Consider the following 14728-nt stretch of genomic DNA (forward strand, 5'->3'; position numbering starts at 1 on the left):
TCAAATACGTATTCAGACAGAAATCCAGTTTGTAGCAAACATGTTCCTTCAAACTAAACGATCAGTGCCGGTTGAAATAAATTGAACGAAGAACCAATTTACATAAAGCAATTTGCGGAATGTCACGCGATTGATTGCGAAACTGAAGCGAAATTTTTCTCTCCGTCAACCTTACTCAGAGTCGGTTACTTAAGTAGTCTCATAGTGTAGTTTTATTCATAAAAATCTAATTGATTTGCTTTATATGACGAAAAAAAGATATGTATGAATCACTACAATAACATACTGTCATCATCATCATCATCATCAACCTGCCCTTATCCTTATCGAGGGTCGACACAGTATGTACTACTCCTCCATACATCTCTATCAGCCGTCATAACCGAATCTACCCCCTTCCTACGCATATTCTCTATCACACAGTCATTCCATATTTTTTTTGGTCTTCCTCTACCTTTGTAACCATCCACATTCAATCTCATTACTTTTTTGCTTATATCATCATCATCCCTCCGCATAACATGTCCAAACCACGCTAATCTTTTACTCCTCAATTTCTCGCTCACTGGCGCTACTTTCAAACTACCTCTAATATTCATATTTTTAACTTTATTCTTCCTTGTCAAACCACACATCCATCTTAGCATACGCATTTCAGCTACATGCAATCTTCTTTCATCAGAAACCTTGGTGGCCCAACATTCAGATCCGTACAATACGACAGGTCTTACGATGGACTTGTAGACTGTATAAAACCAAATGTTTTAAAATAAATAAATAATTCTTCGCTTTATTTAATTAAATACTACATTAAATATTTAATGGAAGTTTAATTAAAATTAAATTTACATTCCAGTAAATAAGGAAAACCGTTTTAAAGCATAATAAACTATTCCAGCGGCATGAAAATACACGGTAAAGGCTCTTCATAAAATGAGAGGGAAATGTCCATTTATTGTTAGTGAAATTAAAAATTATTATATCTTTAAATTAAATATCTCAGTTAACAATTAAAAATCTTTTAAATAAGTGTGAACTTAAGTGTTAAAGTGTAAAATATCAAACAGTTTTGTTCGTTGTAATTTTAAATAATACTTGAATTGTTAAAATGAATACCGTTCAAAGTACTGGAGGTGGTCATGGTGGGACTATGAAGAAAGATCATAAACATGAGGTAAGTTTGACATTTCATCATCATCATCAACATCACGCCACTATTGCTAGCCGCCATGCGAAGATCATCGCTGCACCGAGTCTGAGGACGTCCTACGCTACGCCGACCCGTGGTCTCCACTCAAAAACTCGTTTGACATTTATTAACAACTTATTAAATCTGTCTTCTAGCTCCCACAACTACGATGAGTATTTAACAGAAAGAGACGAAAGAAAGGAAGCTGAACGCTTTTTAGAGTCGATAGATTTGAGTGCCAAAACAACCCAGATCTAAAAACATTGATACTAAATCTTGAAGTACGAAACATATCGTTATCTCTGTCCTTTACCCGATTGTCAAGAGGTTAAAAGACAGAGACAATGAATTGTAAAATTATACAATAATTATTTATATAACTCAAGGTTACGATATTAGAACTTGTATTAGCCCATAAATTATTTTATAATAAAAACTTTTTACGATATAAAAATGGCATTACTTTTCTTAGTTTCTAATGTTATTTTTAAATATTTTATAAAAGTAAGCAGAAATTTTACTTAAAAATTACAGAATAAGCCTGAAGGGATAAACCGGAAATCATTAAGCCTGACATTGTAAAGCTTTAGAAGCGTCTGCTACGATGAATAGGCTTAATATAGCTTTTTAAATTTTCATTTTTTTCGCCCTTAGAAGTTAAGTCCGTATTTCAAAACCTTTCTATTAAAAAAAGACAATTAAAGTTGCCTTTCGTAAAAAAAACCTCACTTTAATTAATCAATTAAACCTCCTGTCAGGTTCATTTCGATAGTCATGTTATCGATTTATTTAGTAAATTTTTTTTTATTGAAAATTTAAAATGTTTCGAAAGATTTTATGATTTTAAATGGAAAGCTTCTCATGTAATCTAATATCCTCCACACTTTCATAAACATTAGACCTCGCTCTGAATTCTTTATGCTCGCTCGTTAAAAACTTCATCGCGTCTTAAAATTTAAAGTTTTTCTTAGCAAAGTTTATCTACACGAATTTATAAAGTCGTTAGAAGTGATACGTTTTGGATTAAATCACAAAACTTTTACGATTTTTTTTCCCATCGCAACCATTGATTTAGAGATGTTTTAGTCCTTCACTGTTATCCCATCCTGTACAAATTAAGAAAGGATGCAAAGAGGAAGTGTGACGATATACAGGATGTTCTAAATTAAGGTTACGCATCTGAAACTTACTTCGTATATTCAATGCTTTAACATAAGTAACTATCATCATCGTAATGCTAGAGTAACTGTCAACAATCTGTATTGTTCATCTAATTCTCTTGACACACCATGTACTTTCTTTTTCATTTGTTTCATATAAGATATTCCTGGACTGCCTGCCCTCTTTTCCTTTTCCCTGCTATTTTCCCAAATAAATACCAATTATAACTAAATAATACTATAGACCGACGTTTTCTCTTCTCTTTATATCTGCTACGCAAGCTTTTCAAGCGAGTAATAATCGGAACACATTTAAAACGGACGTCTGCAACGATTGTCATACGTTCAAAGCTTTCGCACGGCACAACGAAGACAAATAAGTTGAACTGTTTGCACAAAGTTGTTCACGCCGCGAAATGTCTGTTAACTTAGCACTTACTTTGACAGCATTTGATTTGATTTCAAAAGCAACTAACTGTCGTATTTACTTGTAGGACTTATGGTCGGTTTCCGAGACTGAAATATCATTTAATATATATCATTTCTGCTAATTTAACTTCTTATAGTTGTACCAAGGTCTAATTTTGTTTTATATTAATCTTATACATTGTTACTATTATATATTTTACATTTATTCTCATTATAAGCGAAACTTTGTATTTTTTATGAGTAAATAAAGATCTTTAAACCGAAATCCCCATTTAAAACATATTATCTTTGTTTTGACAAAGATAACAGGGATGACGGTATGTTTTATAGAAAGATTTTGGTCTCAGAAACCAACCGTCAGACTTCTATCGGTTACAACTCTAAGTGCGGCTGTGTGCAGTTACAATAAGGTCATTAAGAGTATAATACACAAAGTGACATGACATAAAATAAGGGCAAAGAATATAAAGCAGATAGGAAACAACAAAGATCAAAAATTTTATAGTTTAAAATCTATTTAGTAACGTGTAATTTATTTTGCCTTTCAACGGATACTTTTCGATGTTATTTGTATGTCAAAAAACTCAATATAGAATTCTTCGTCGTTGTTAAATATTTCGTGCCTCTTTTAGTTTCCGTATATTTTGTTATTGAGCATCGGTGGCTCAGTGGTCAAGCACTTGACTTGCGATCTGCAGGTCTTCGGTTCGAATCCCGCCATGTACCAATGTGATTTTTCGATCTCCGATTTACATATGTACATTTATCCGACGTTCTTACGGTGAAGGAAAACATCGTGTTGCAACCTGCACATATCTGAGAAGAAATTCAAAGATATGTGTGAAGTCAACCAACCCGCACTTAGTCAGCGTGGTTGACAATGGCCTAATCAACCTTAATTTAGGGTAGGCTCCGAGCCCCTTGGTGGGGACGATGATGATATTTTGTTATTTAATAAAAATCTTTTGAATCCCTTCCTACAATAGCGGTCGAAAATATTTACAGGGATTTTTGCGCAAGATCCCTTATGAAGGATTTTATACGGACCTTAGGGAATTCTTCATTTCTTTCATATATTGCCAATACCATATTGACTGACGTATTTCGTTATGTTTTTCTTTAATAAAATTCCATCACAGACAACAACACACCTCAATTCTTTTGAAAGAAATACAACATTTTTCTATCAATATTTAAGATAAGAAAACTAACCTTATTGCATCTTATGGACATTCCGGAGACGAATTTAATTTCACCAATCGAATAACTCTTCACACTTCAAGACCAATCCAACTGTTTACGGGAAATATTTGTTAAATTTTTAGATGGTAAAGAACAAGCCGCCTGGATCGTTAAAGATTTGCCTACCTTAAAACAACTTATAAGGCTCGTAGGAAGGGTAAATATTCTGTGCGTGCCTTCTTCCGTCTAATCCACTCAAACTTTCCATCCGAATCTTATTAGAAAAGGCTAAAATTAAGTCTCAAATCTACACACGTGTCATATAGCTTATCAGTTAATTGCGTATTCCCCAGCAACCGTAAAACAGCTTTTATTGCGTTATTTCGCGACGCTGTAAAATTTTATAATACTAAACTTATGTTATTAAACGCAGAAATAGAATTTATAGCGTCGCTAAATTTTCAATAGGCTTAATAAAAGACGTGTATATATCAATGTAGAACTTAATGGCTTACCTTAAGAAGTCATCTTTCTTATATCGTAGTAGCTATCGCCTTCATAAGTAGCCTATGTGTCCTTCCAGAATATGACAAATTTCATCAAGATCCATTCATCTATTCTGGAGATACCTTGTAACAAACATCCATCCATCCAAACATTTGATATAATAATATTAGTAAGGTTCTATACTTTTTTTAAAAGAAAGACAGGGATGATAATATAAAGTCTTTTACAGTGTAAACCTACCATTAGACTTGCAAAACACGTCATCTTTACTTGTATAGTTCAGTAAAAATACCATAACTTACGTGGCTATTGTGATTTTTTTTTATTCCAAACAAACAATCCCATCTTTTTTCGTTTAACAGATAAGCTATAGAAAAACCAGCACTATACAAAGCCGGAAATGCCCAATCAGAATTTATTACAATAGTTCTACAAAACGAAAAAGCATTTTGAATAAAATTTTACAAAATAACGGAAGCATATCGCTAGTTTCACACGAGGTAAAGCAGTAGACCGTACAGTAAACTAAATAGTACGTTTCATAGTAACCGTAGAATTCCAAAACATGTATTGTTATCTCTTTCATTCTTTTTGATGAAACAGCGACAACAATATGTCATAAAACAATTGCTACTGCAATCGTGCATTATTAATAAGATTACTGCACTGTCTGCTTCACTGTTCTACCTTCGTGTGAAACTAGCATTACAAACGATCTATTCAGATTGTATCTGATGTGAACAAAGGCTGGAAATATTTTTGCATAAACCAATTTATTGTGAGTCACGCTATAGGAAAGTTAAACTGGTTTTTTTTTGTTATCAGAATTTATTTATCGTAGTAAAAGTACAGGATGATCTTTTTCCTTTCAGGGATTATAATTATATAATAAATATGTCCTATTTTAATTAATAATTTATTCAAGTACCCAATAATAACGGTAAATTAAATTTATTTATCTCTTACTCCGCGACTCCGCGAGAAATTAAGAAAAAAATCCTATGTGTTCTTCCAGACTATGTTCTTCAACGGTGCCAAATTTCATTAAGATCCGTGCAGCCGTTCTGGAGATACCTTCAAAAACATCCATACAAATATTCGCATTTATAATATTAGTATTATTAATCTATATATAAAGGTACACCACAAGGCATCTGATATTCACAATAGCTATTATAGTATTATGTCTTATCAAATTCAACGTCTCGTTCATGTCTTTTATTCAGAAAATAAATATTCTTTACTTTAAGAAAATTCTCTTGAAACTTTAAAGATTATCGAACTTGAAAATGACGCAATAACTAAGTAGAGATACCGTCCGTTTCTCCAACATTTCAAGCTATTTGCATAATCCGATTTGTAATTAATGTCGTAGCAGTGCTACGGAATTTTTATCTACGACGTAGGCGTTTATTCGATTAGCAATATGTATGAGCATTATGTTCTACGAAATCTAATTTAAAATGCTGTAGCTTAAAAAGGTTAAGACAATTTATTAATGTACTTTGTATTTGTAATTTTTTTCATGTGATACTGACTGAAAATCGAGATTTCTGTATTAACCGCTTGCTTGTTCAGTTCCGAAATGCCCACTGCTGGGCAAAGGCTTTCCCTAAAGATCGCCACGACAATGAGTCCTAAGCTACCCGTATGTTTGCCGTGTGTTTCAGAGGGGAATGCTTTATGCATACTCCGCGTCCCTGGGGGGACCCTTTAGTTATGTGGGATTCTCCTCCATAGCGGAGGCATACCCACTAAACCCCTCTGTACCTCGAACGCATCGGGACGGGACCACGGGCACGCTTTCTCTCTCGTCCGCGGCCCCGTTGACATTAACTATGGCCTAGTCATTCCTAACTTAGGGTAGGCTCCCCTTTAGGGACGTATAGTAAGCTAATGATGATGATGATATTATTTAAATCTTACCATATATATTAAGCAAACACTTCTATTGTTTTTTTTTTCGAATAAACCTAGAAGTATTTGGCTTTGAATAGATGTAAGGCGAGCGTAGTGGACGGATATGTGAAATGTCTTCGTGGTGCCAAGTGTATAGTGTTGTAAAGTATCATTCTGAGTTGGACTGTTGACAACTCTGTAAGTCATAGGCGACGAGAGAATCGCAATTTAATATTCCATTTGTACTCAGAGAAATGTCCTTTGTTTATTAAAATATTCATTAATATTTATTCGTTATAAAACAAAAGAGAAGCTATAAAAGCTTTAACAAGATGAATCTCTAAATAGAATATTTGAAAAAATGAAAACATAGATTGACGACAACAACAAAGAACAAAAACAGGTTGAAAATAAATATGCAAACTATGTTTTAAAATAGAATAAAAATATTAAAGGCTACTTTTGAATTAATTAAAAAATATAAAAGTTATATATAACTTAAAACTGTAAAGGTACATCCATGGATTTTAGTTTGCTTTGTATGATTTTATATAGCGCTGCGATCATTATCCGCAAGACGGCATTTATTAACAATCCATTGCGGGCCGTGTGTGCATCCGGCAAGGACAAATGGACGCATACCTTCATACTCAGGATACGAATCAAGTGACAACTCGGTTGTCACATTTATTTAAGCTATTTACGCTAAAGGATATATATGCTATAATGAAATTGACATAAACACACAACTCTTACGAGGAAATTATACTAACTCGTATAGTACTTAACTATTCTGTTATTCGGGTAATAAGCAAAAAATAAATGTTGAGTTTGTGATAAATATGAAATCGCTACCGCTTTTAAATTAGACCAGCGGGCGACCATCATTAGTTTGAATGGCGCAGACAGGTCAAGTCGTAAGTTTTAAAATAGCCCAGCTTTGTGGCTGTGAAATTTTAAGAATCTCACTGTTCTAATATTTAAAGATAGCTTTGTTGTACGAACTAAATAAATGCTTTATAGTGTTAGGAGGAAAATCCGACACTGTGCCGGTGTACGGGCAAAACACTAGATTTATTAAAATGTCAACGTTTATGTCCCCTCACTAATCATACTGACACTTGACTTTATAACAAAAGCACGTTATTCGCGCCAAATGATTTTAACATATATAAAATTCTCGTGTCACAATTTTCGTTCCCATACTCCTCCGAAACGGCTTGACCGATTCTCATGAAATTTTGTAAGCATATTGAGTAGGTTTGAGAATCGGCCAACATCTATTTTTAATCCCGCGCGGACAGAGTCGCAGGTGACAGCTAGTAATGTCTCAAAATAGTGTGTTTCACGTTTAAACATCTGTATAAACAAATATCGCATGTACTCTAATTTGTAAGAAAGTGTAAACATATTTTCGTACATGCGATTCGTCGGTAAACTTATATAAAAACGGCTAAACACTCACGTATATTCGTCCGGCAGCGGCATCGACTAGTTTCGAGCCCATCGGGGGCCCTTCATCAGGGTGAGTGGGACTGTTATTATTTCGCGGACGAGGATCATCGCTCACTTTAAATAAGTTTATTATAATGTCTAACGAAAGTTTGAATAATTTAAAAACTCAAAGCTCATAAAGGGAATGTTTCGTTAAATAACTGTTTCCCTTTTTGAAAGTAGGCTCAGTAACAATATGTAAATATTTTACGTGTTTTGAATTTTTAGCTTCATTAAGCTACACCAGATTATGGCACGTCACGCGAACTTTGTATACATCAAAATAACGTTCTTGTATTTAAATTTGCTTTAAATGTTAATTATTTTTTTTTTTTTATTCCAGGTAAGTGTTATACGTAATATTGCGGGTAAGTTTTAACACTGTATCATATTAAAGGCCAATATTTTCATTGGAAATGTAAATTTGTTAAAATTTGAAATTATTTATAGAACTTTTCGAAGCACCAATAGACTAATGGTTTAGGGTACGGATTTCCGATCACAAGGTTGGGGGTTCGGTTCCCGCCATTCGACTATTGTCGTAGCACAAGCATAGAGCTTAGTTGGAATGGTACATGAAATATTAGTAAATTTATGTCTGCTAATATTTAAATTAAAAAAAAACTAGCTGGCGCGTGGAATTATAATAAAAAATAACTTAATTAGCCTATGTGTTTTATCTTCTATGAATCACTGTAGCGCGGTTAAATTAATAAGCGACCAGTAAGTACACTAAACCCTGTGGGTTTTTAGTACTGCTGTCTAACCGATGTTTAATTTGTTATGTGAAGATTTTGTATCATAAATAAAAATTTAAAAATTGATAGCCGATTCTCAGACCTACTGAATAGACTTTATAAAATTTGATATCTATATATATATATATAAGAAAGTCGTGTTAGTTACACTATTTATAACTCAAGAACGGCTTTACCGATATGGCTGAAAATTGGTGAGGAGGTAGCTTAGAGCCAGGAGGCTGACATAGGATACTATTTTTTTTATTTTTAGTTTTTTATATATCCACGCGGAAGGAGTCGCGGGCGACAGCTAGTTTGGTATATAAATTATTAACCATCGTTTTCATTGCATCAAATCTAAAGAACCTTTTGCAAATTTGACGTAAACCGCTCAAAAATTTTACGAGTTTTCGTTCGCCCTTTGTTTTTTAAATTATGACAAAGTACCAGGCTATCATAACCAAAAGGTATCTATTATTTGTAATTCAATGGAAGCAGGTAATTTATTGATAATGTATAGAACAGTTTTACGACCACCTCATAGCTATATTTTACGCTTGAATCATAATTTTTGATTTATCGTATCAATATCTCGTTCAATATAAACTTAAATTTCTCTTTTAATATCTACTTCTATTAATCGCCCATTATTTAACACAATAATACGCAATGTACCTTATTTGATATCAACATTTTCCTGCGACTTTGTCTGACTGGAATTAAAAAAAATCTAGTAATAAATACAGCCTATTTAACAATGGATAAGTGTAGTTTTCGGACAATGAAAGAATCAAATCGGTTCAGTACTTTTGAAGCCTATTCAATGTCAAACCAAATGATTCCTTTTTATAATATTAGTTTAGAAAAAGAAATCCTTAAAAATATTGTGTGCGAACTTTTCCTTTGTTTTTCAAGTGTTTGAAAAAAACAAATAGTTCAATAAGTTTAATTAAAATCGAATAACGAATGCTCTTTCAAACTATGCTGATTAATTTTTGGCACCAACATCGGATCCAAATTAATACGTTCTAAAAGTCTTGGGTATACAACTTGCTATTTTAATTACTATCTCGTACGAATTTATGTCGTAGTCAAATCGTTTAATAACGTGTATTTAGAAAAATACGGCGGACAGCAAATTAACAGTGGTAGAGCCCGCTTAAACATCTTCGCACGAATTGGCCCAGGTCGCCCGGTGCAATACCACGACCACACAGAAGACAGGCGTCAAGTGGAAGCAATTCCGCGTTTCGTCTGATGAGTGTGCGTTTCGGAGGCCTAATTTAGTCCTCTTTCCTTTCCCTAATAAGGAAAGGATGGGAAGTGGAAGTGGACATTCCGGATGAGAGGATGCATGGAAAGGGAAAATATTTTCTTTCTGTGCATCCTCTCCTCCGTCGATTAGAGGTAGGCAACGTATATGCAATTACGTATGTCTATAGGCAACGGTCACTTCGCTATTTAGGGTGGGCACTCGCTCGTTTGCCACCTTATGATATAAAAAAAAAGCACTAGAAGATGGACCGATGACCTTGTTAAGGTTGCAGGACTATCCTGGGTAAGAGTAGCATTGAACCGATCATCGTCGCGATGTTTAGGGGAGGTCTTTGCCCAGCAGTAGACGTTACATGGCCGATGAGAGAGAGTCAAATATAACTTTTGGATTTTTTCGATGATTGTTGGTAACTTTTCGATGTTGATATCTTAATTTCTATTATCATATTATGGCCTATAACATGATATATTTAATTTGCCATCATTTTCTTAGATAAATCTCTTTGGTACTCACTTGGGAAATTTTCCTAAGTAAACTGTTTTCTCAGTCCGTTACTTTATAACCTAGATATTTTCTGAGAGGATAATGTACTAACGAAGAAATACAGTAAAAGGCATTTTTATGGCATCTAGCCAAACGCACAGTAAACTATGAAATTACACACGAAATATTTTAAAATGAACCGTAATGTGTTAAAATGCATCAAAGCAATATTACTAATATTATAAATGCGAATGTTTAGTTGGATGGATGTTTGTTTGAAGTTTTAGACATTATTAGTAAGAATCAATTAGAGCGAATGGCGCGCTTTCGTTACCAAGTCCAGTGTCAGATTGATTATTGAGGGGACATAAACGTTGATATTTTAATAAGGCTAGTATTGCGCCGATAAAGCACAGTCTCGGGTTTTTTTCCTAACAGAAGGTACCTCTTCAAAGGTAATCTAGCTGAAACTACGCAACGCATCTGCGGTTCCTCTGGTATTGCTGATGTCCATGGGCGTCGTTGAACACCTCGGTGTTCCTGTTGCTAGTTTGCCCCCTTCTGTTATTAAAAAAAACTTGCCATAGATATATATAGAACATAGTCTGAAAGAACACATTGGATACTAATTAACTTTTTTTATTCTGCGCAAACGAAGTCACGAATGATATATTTTCGTTAATTGTGTCTTGTAAATATCTTGAATATTATTTGTAGAAGTAACTTTCAGCTTTCAGTACTTCATAAATCATTTCTAATAAACGCGAGAAACAATACAAATGTAATACCCTTAAGTATATTTGAGATTGATTAGTTGTTATTGGTTTTGGACATGTCCATTCCAGTCCCCGATAAATTATTGTTCCACATCAAATAGTGTGTAATAAAGGAATCAGTTTGCCTAATACAGCTCTAAGTCAGTATATCTAGTTCCTTTTTCTAGTTGTATCTACTACTTTTTTTATATCATAAGGTGGCAAACGAGCGAGCCTGAAATCGCTGAAATAGCGAAGTGACCGTTGCTCATAGACATAGGCAATTGCAGATGCGTTGCCTACCTTTAATCGACGGAGGAGAGGATGCACAGAAAGAAAATATTTTCCCTTCCCATGCATCCTCTGACCCGGAAAGTCCACTTCCACTTTTCATCCTTTCCTTATAAGAAAAAGGGTGGAAAGGGAAAAAGGACTAAATTAGGCCTCCGGGACGCACACTCATTAGACGAAACGCGGAATTGCTTCCACTTCACGCCTGTCGTCTGTGTGGTCGTGGTATTTCACCGGGCGAGCCGAGCCGATTCGTGCGAAGATGTTAAAGCGGGCTTTACCACTGTTCTTTCTCGTTGAAATAAGAAATAATACTTTATAGACAAAATTTTAATGATAGTATTTCAATGTAATCAAGCGTAATGTTACATTTCGTTACATGAGAGAGATGGACATATACAAATATTGGTAGACAGAAAGAGAGCGATGATGGAGGTGACGAAATATGTATCCTAATGATTACAAGTTTAGAATTTAATAAATCAAATAGCGTTTTTCTTTTTGTATTTAAATATACTTTCTAGAAAATTAACTTTTTTATAAGATAAAAGTTCTATAAATGTTTAATACTCGTATTATAATATATAACTCCCGCAGGCACGCATGGGAACCAAATCGAGTTATTCAAATTTTCCCCCACAAAGCTAGCGAGTTGAGATGCAGCGGAAACTTTTAATAGTATAATAAAGTTTTAGAATTAGAATAGAAATAAAATTTCTAGATTAGAACTGCAAGAACGATTTTTATGTCCGAAACGTGAGTGAAATTTCACACGAAATAAGTACGCAAAACATAGAGTTAGGAAAAATTAAAGAAAGGATATTAAATGTTTTCATATTGGAAATCTCAACTATATCTTCTCTAACATTTTTTTTTATTATTTCAAATAAACTTAGGTTTTTAAAAATGTATGCATCAGTAACAATCTAAAGCGTTTACTCTAAAAAAAATGTATATTTTTATTCTTCGATTTAACATCTTTTATACTTTCCAATTTCGTTTTACGTCACCTATATGTGTCATTTTCTTATCTCTACGTTTATCGCGTCAGGTAAAAAACATGCATTGAAATTTAGGCTCCCCATTAAGGGCACTGAAATAAAATTTTAGTGCCCAAACAGTCGACTTCGAGTGGATAAATAGCTCGGATTCTGAGCGTTAATGCCGCTGTTAAAGTGTTTTAGCTAAAGGCTGTACTGTTATTGTGCTCGATTGTACATTTTAAACGTGTTAATGATGTTAAAATACAAATCGGTGATGAAATTTTAACCGCATTGTACAGTCGCGTCCATAAAAATTATCACATTTTTTACAATGTAATTAAGTCGAAACTTGTCTAAAGGTAAGCGTCCATTTGCCCGCTCCGGACCCACCGTACGCACGCAACAGATTTTAGTTTGCTTGGTATGACTTTACATAGCGCTGCGTTAATTATCCGCGCCGCCAGCATCTAAAGACAAAATAAATCCGTTTAGTCTGTGAGTAAGGTGCGTGCGGTGCGAGCCAATGGACGCGTACCTTAAACGGTTAGATAATTATTTTATTTTAACCTCGATATTCTGCAGTGAATTGATAATCCAGCGGTTAAGCGATAAAACTTTACGCGCATGCAGTAAAAAAATAGTATGTGTTGTTTGCACATATCAATATAAACTTCGCAAATATTATTTTACATTTCCAATGATAATGAACGTATTAAGCTCGAATGCAAGTCCCATTTGGAATGAATAAACACGCATTGAAATAAATTTATTTAACGTGTAATTACAAATTTCGAAGCATATTAAAGTTGAGTTGAGATAGCTTTTATTAATCGTACGTTGTTTTATTTTATTGCACGCTTGTAATATTAACTATATTTGCACTATTGTAGAACGCGACTCAATCCGAAATCTCCACAGTGGTAGAGCCCGCTTTAACATCTTCGCACGAATTGGCCCGGCTCTCCCGGTGAAATACCACGACCACATAGAAGACAGGCGTGAAATAGAAGCAATTCCGCGTTTCGTCTGATGAGTGTGTCCCGGAGGCCTAATTTAGTCCGCTTTCCCTTCCCATCCTTTTCTTTATAAGGAAGGGATGGGAAGTGGAAGTGGACTTTCCGGATGAGAGGATGCATGGGAAGGGAAGATATGTTCTTTCTGTGCATCCTCTCCTCCGTCGATTAAAGGTAGGCAACGCATATGCAATTGCGTATGTCTATGGGCAACGGTCACTTCGCTATTTCAGCGATTTCAAGTGGCCGCTCGCTCGTTTGCTACGTTATGATATAAAAAAAAATAATTTTGTAGGTTTACGTATAGTTTAAAAGTTTATATGTTTATTGATGCAATTTAAGAAGAATAGGTTTTAAACATAATAAAACTAGCTGAGGCCCGTACAATTAAGCTCTAGGCTTGTGCTAGGATATGGTTTACGACAATAGTCGAATGGCGGGATTCGAACCCCCGGCTTTAAGTGAAAATGATAATTAACCTATGTGTTCTTCCAAACTATGTTCTACATTTGTGCCAAATTACATGAAAATCCGTTGAATGAAAGTCCGAAACCTTCAAACAAACGTCCGTCCATCTAAACATTCGCATTTATAATATTAGTAAGATTAACAAGTAAGCAAGTTCTAAGACATAAACCCAAATCAAAGGTTAAAAAAAATCTCAGAGAGATATTACTAAGTAACAAGACAAATAAATAATCTTTTTATTACACAAGGCCATGTTATAAATCATTACAAAATACACGTGACCTAGGTGGTAATATCATCTCTCTAGAGATCCATTAACGTTGCTAATATTGTACGTTTAGCCGTGGGCGTAGTGTCCGCTCCGTAACACTCAATTAGTTTTGTTAGCATGTGGGAAACGTAATGCATTCACTTTAATTAATATATGTTTGTGTGTGAATACGCTAACTTTAATTTACAGGACGTATACAATGTGACAAAAAAAAAGTGACAAATTTTGTTTTTAAATTTTACCAACAACACGGATATCTATCGAGACACTTTAGTAAATCAGAGCTTGAATAGAAAAAAAAGTTTGCGATACTGGGATCTGCTAAAGACATTTCATATATTAACTAGCTGTGATCCGCGACTCCGTCCGCGTGGAATGAAAAAGAAAAATTAATTAGCCTATGTGTTCCCCCAGACTATATTATACATCTATGGAAAATTCATCGAGATCTTTGCAGCCGTTCTGAAGATACCTTCAAACAGACATCCATCTAAACTTTCACATTTATAATATTAGTAAGATTGGACAGGTCATCTCAAACCGAATATTACACTATTAAACTCTACTACAAGTAGAATTTCGGTTGTC

General features: G+C 34.3%; 1 protein-coding gene across 1 annotated transcript in view; it reads left to right on the forward strand.

Moving 5' to 3' along the window:
- Positions 1 to 906: 906 nt before the first annotated feature.
- LOC106128707 (inactive dipeptidyl peptidase 10) overlaps positions 907 to 14728 on the forward strand; it is a 131476-nt gene continuing 117654 nt past the window's right edge. The window contains exon 1 of the mRNA XM_013327177.1: positions 907 to 1174. Coding sequence (XP_013182631.1) covers positions 1109 to 1174 — 66 coding nt within the window. The 5' untranslated portion in view covers positions 907 to 1108. The remainder of the gene's footprint in view (positions 1175 to 14728) is intronic.

This window comes from Papilio xuthus, unplaced genomic scaffold, assembly GCF_000836235.2.
Source record: "Papilio xuthus unplaced genomic scaffold, Pxut_1.1 DF829758.1, whole genome shotgun sequence".
NCBI classification, from domain to species: domain Eukaryota; kingdom Metazoa; phylum Arthropoda; class Insecta; order Lepidoptera; family Papilionidae; genus Papilio; species Papilio xuthus.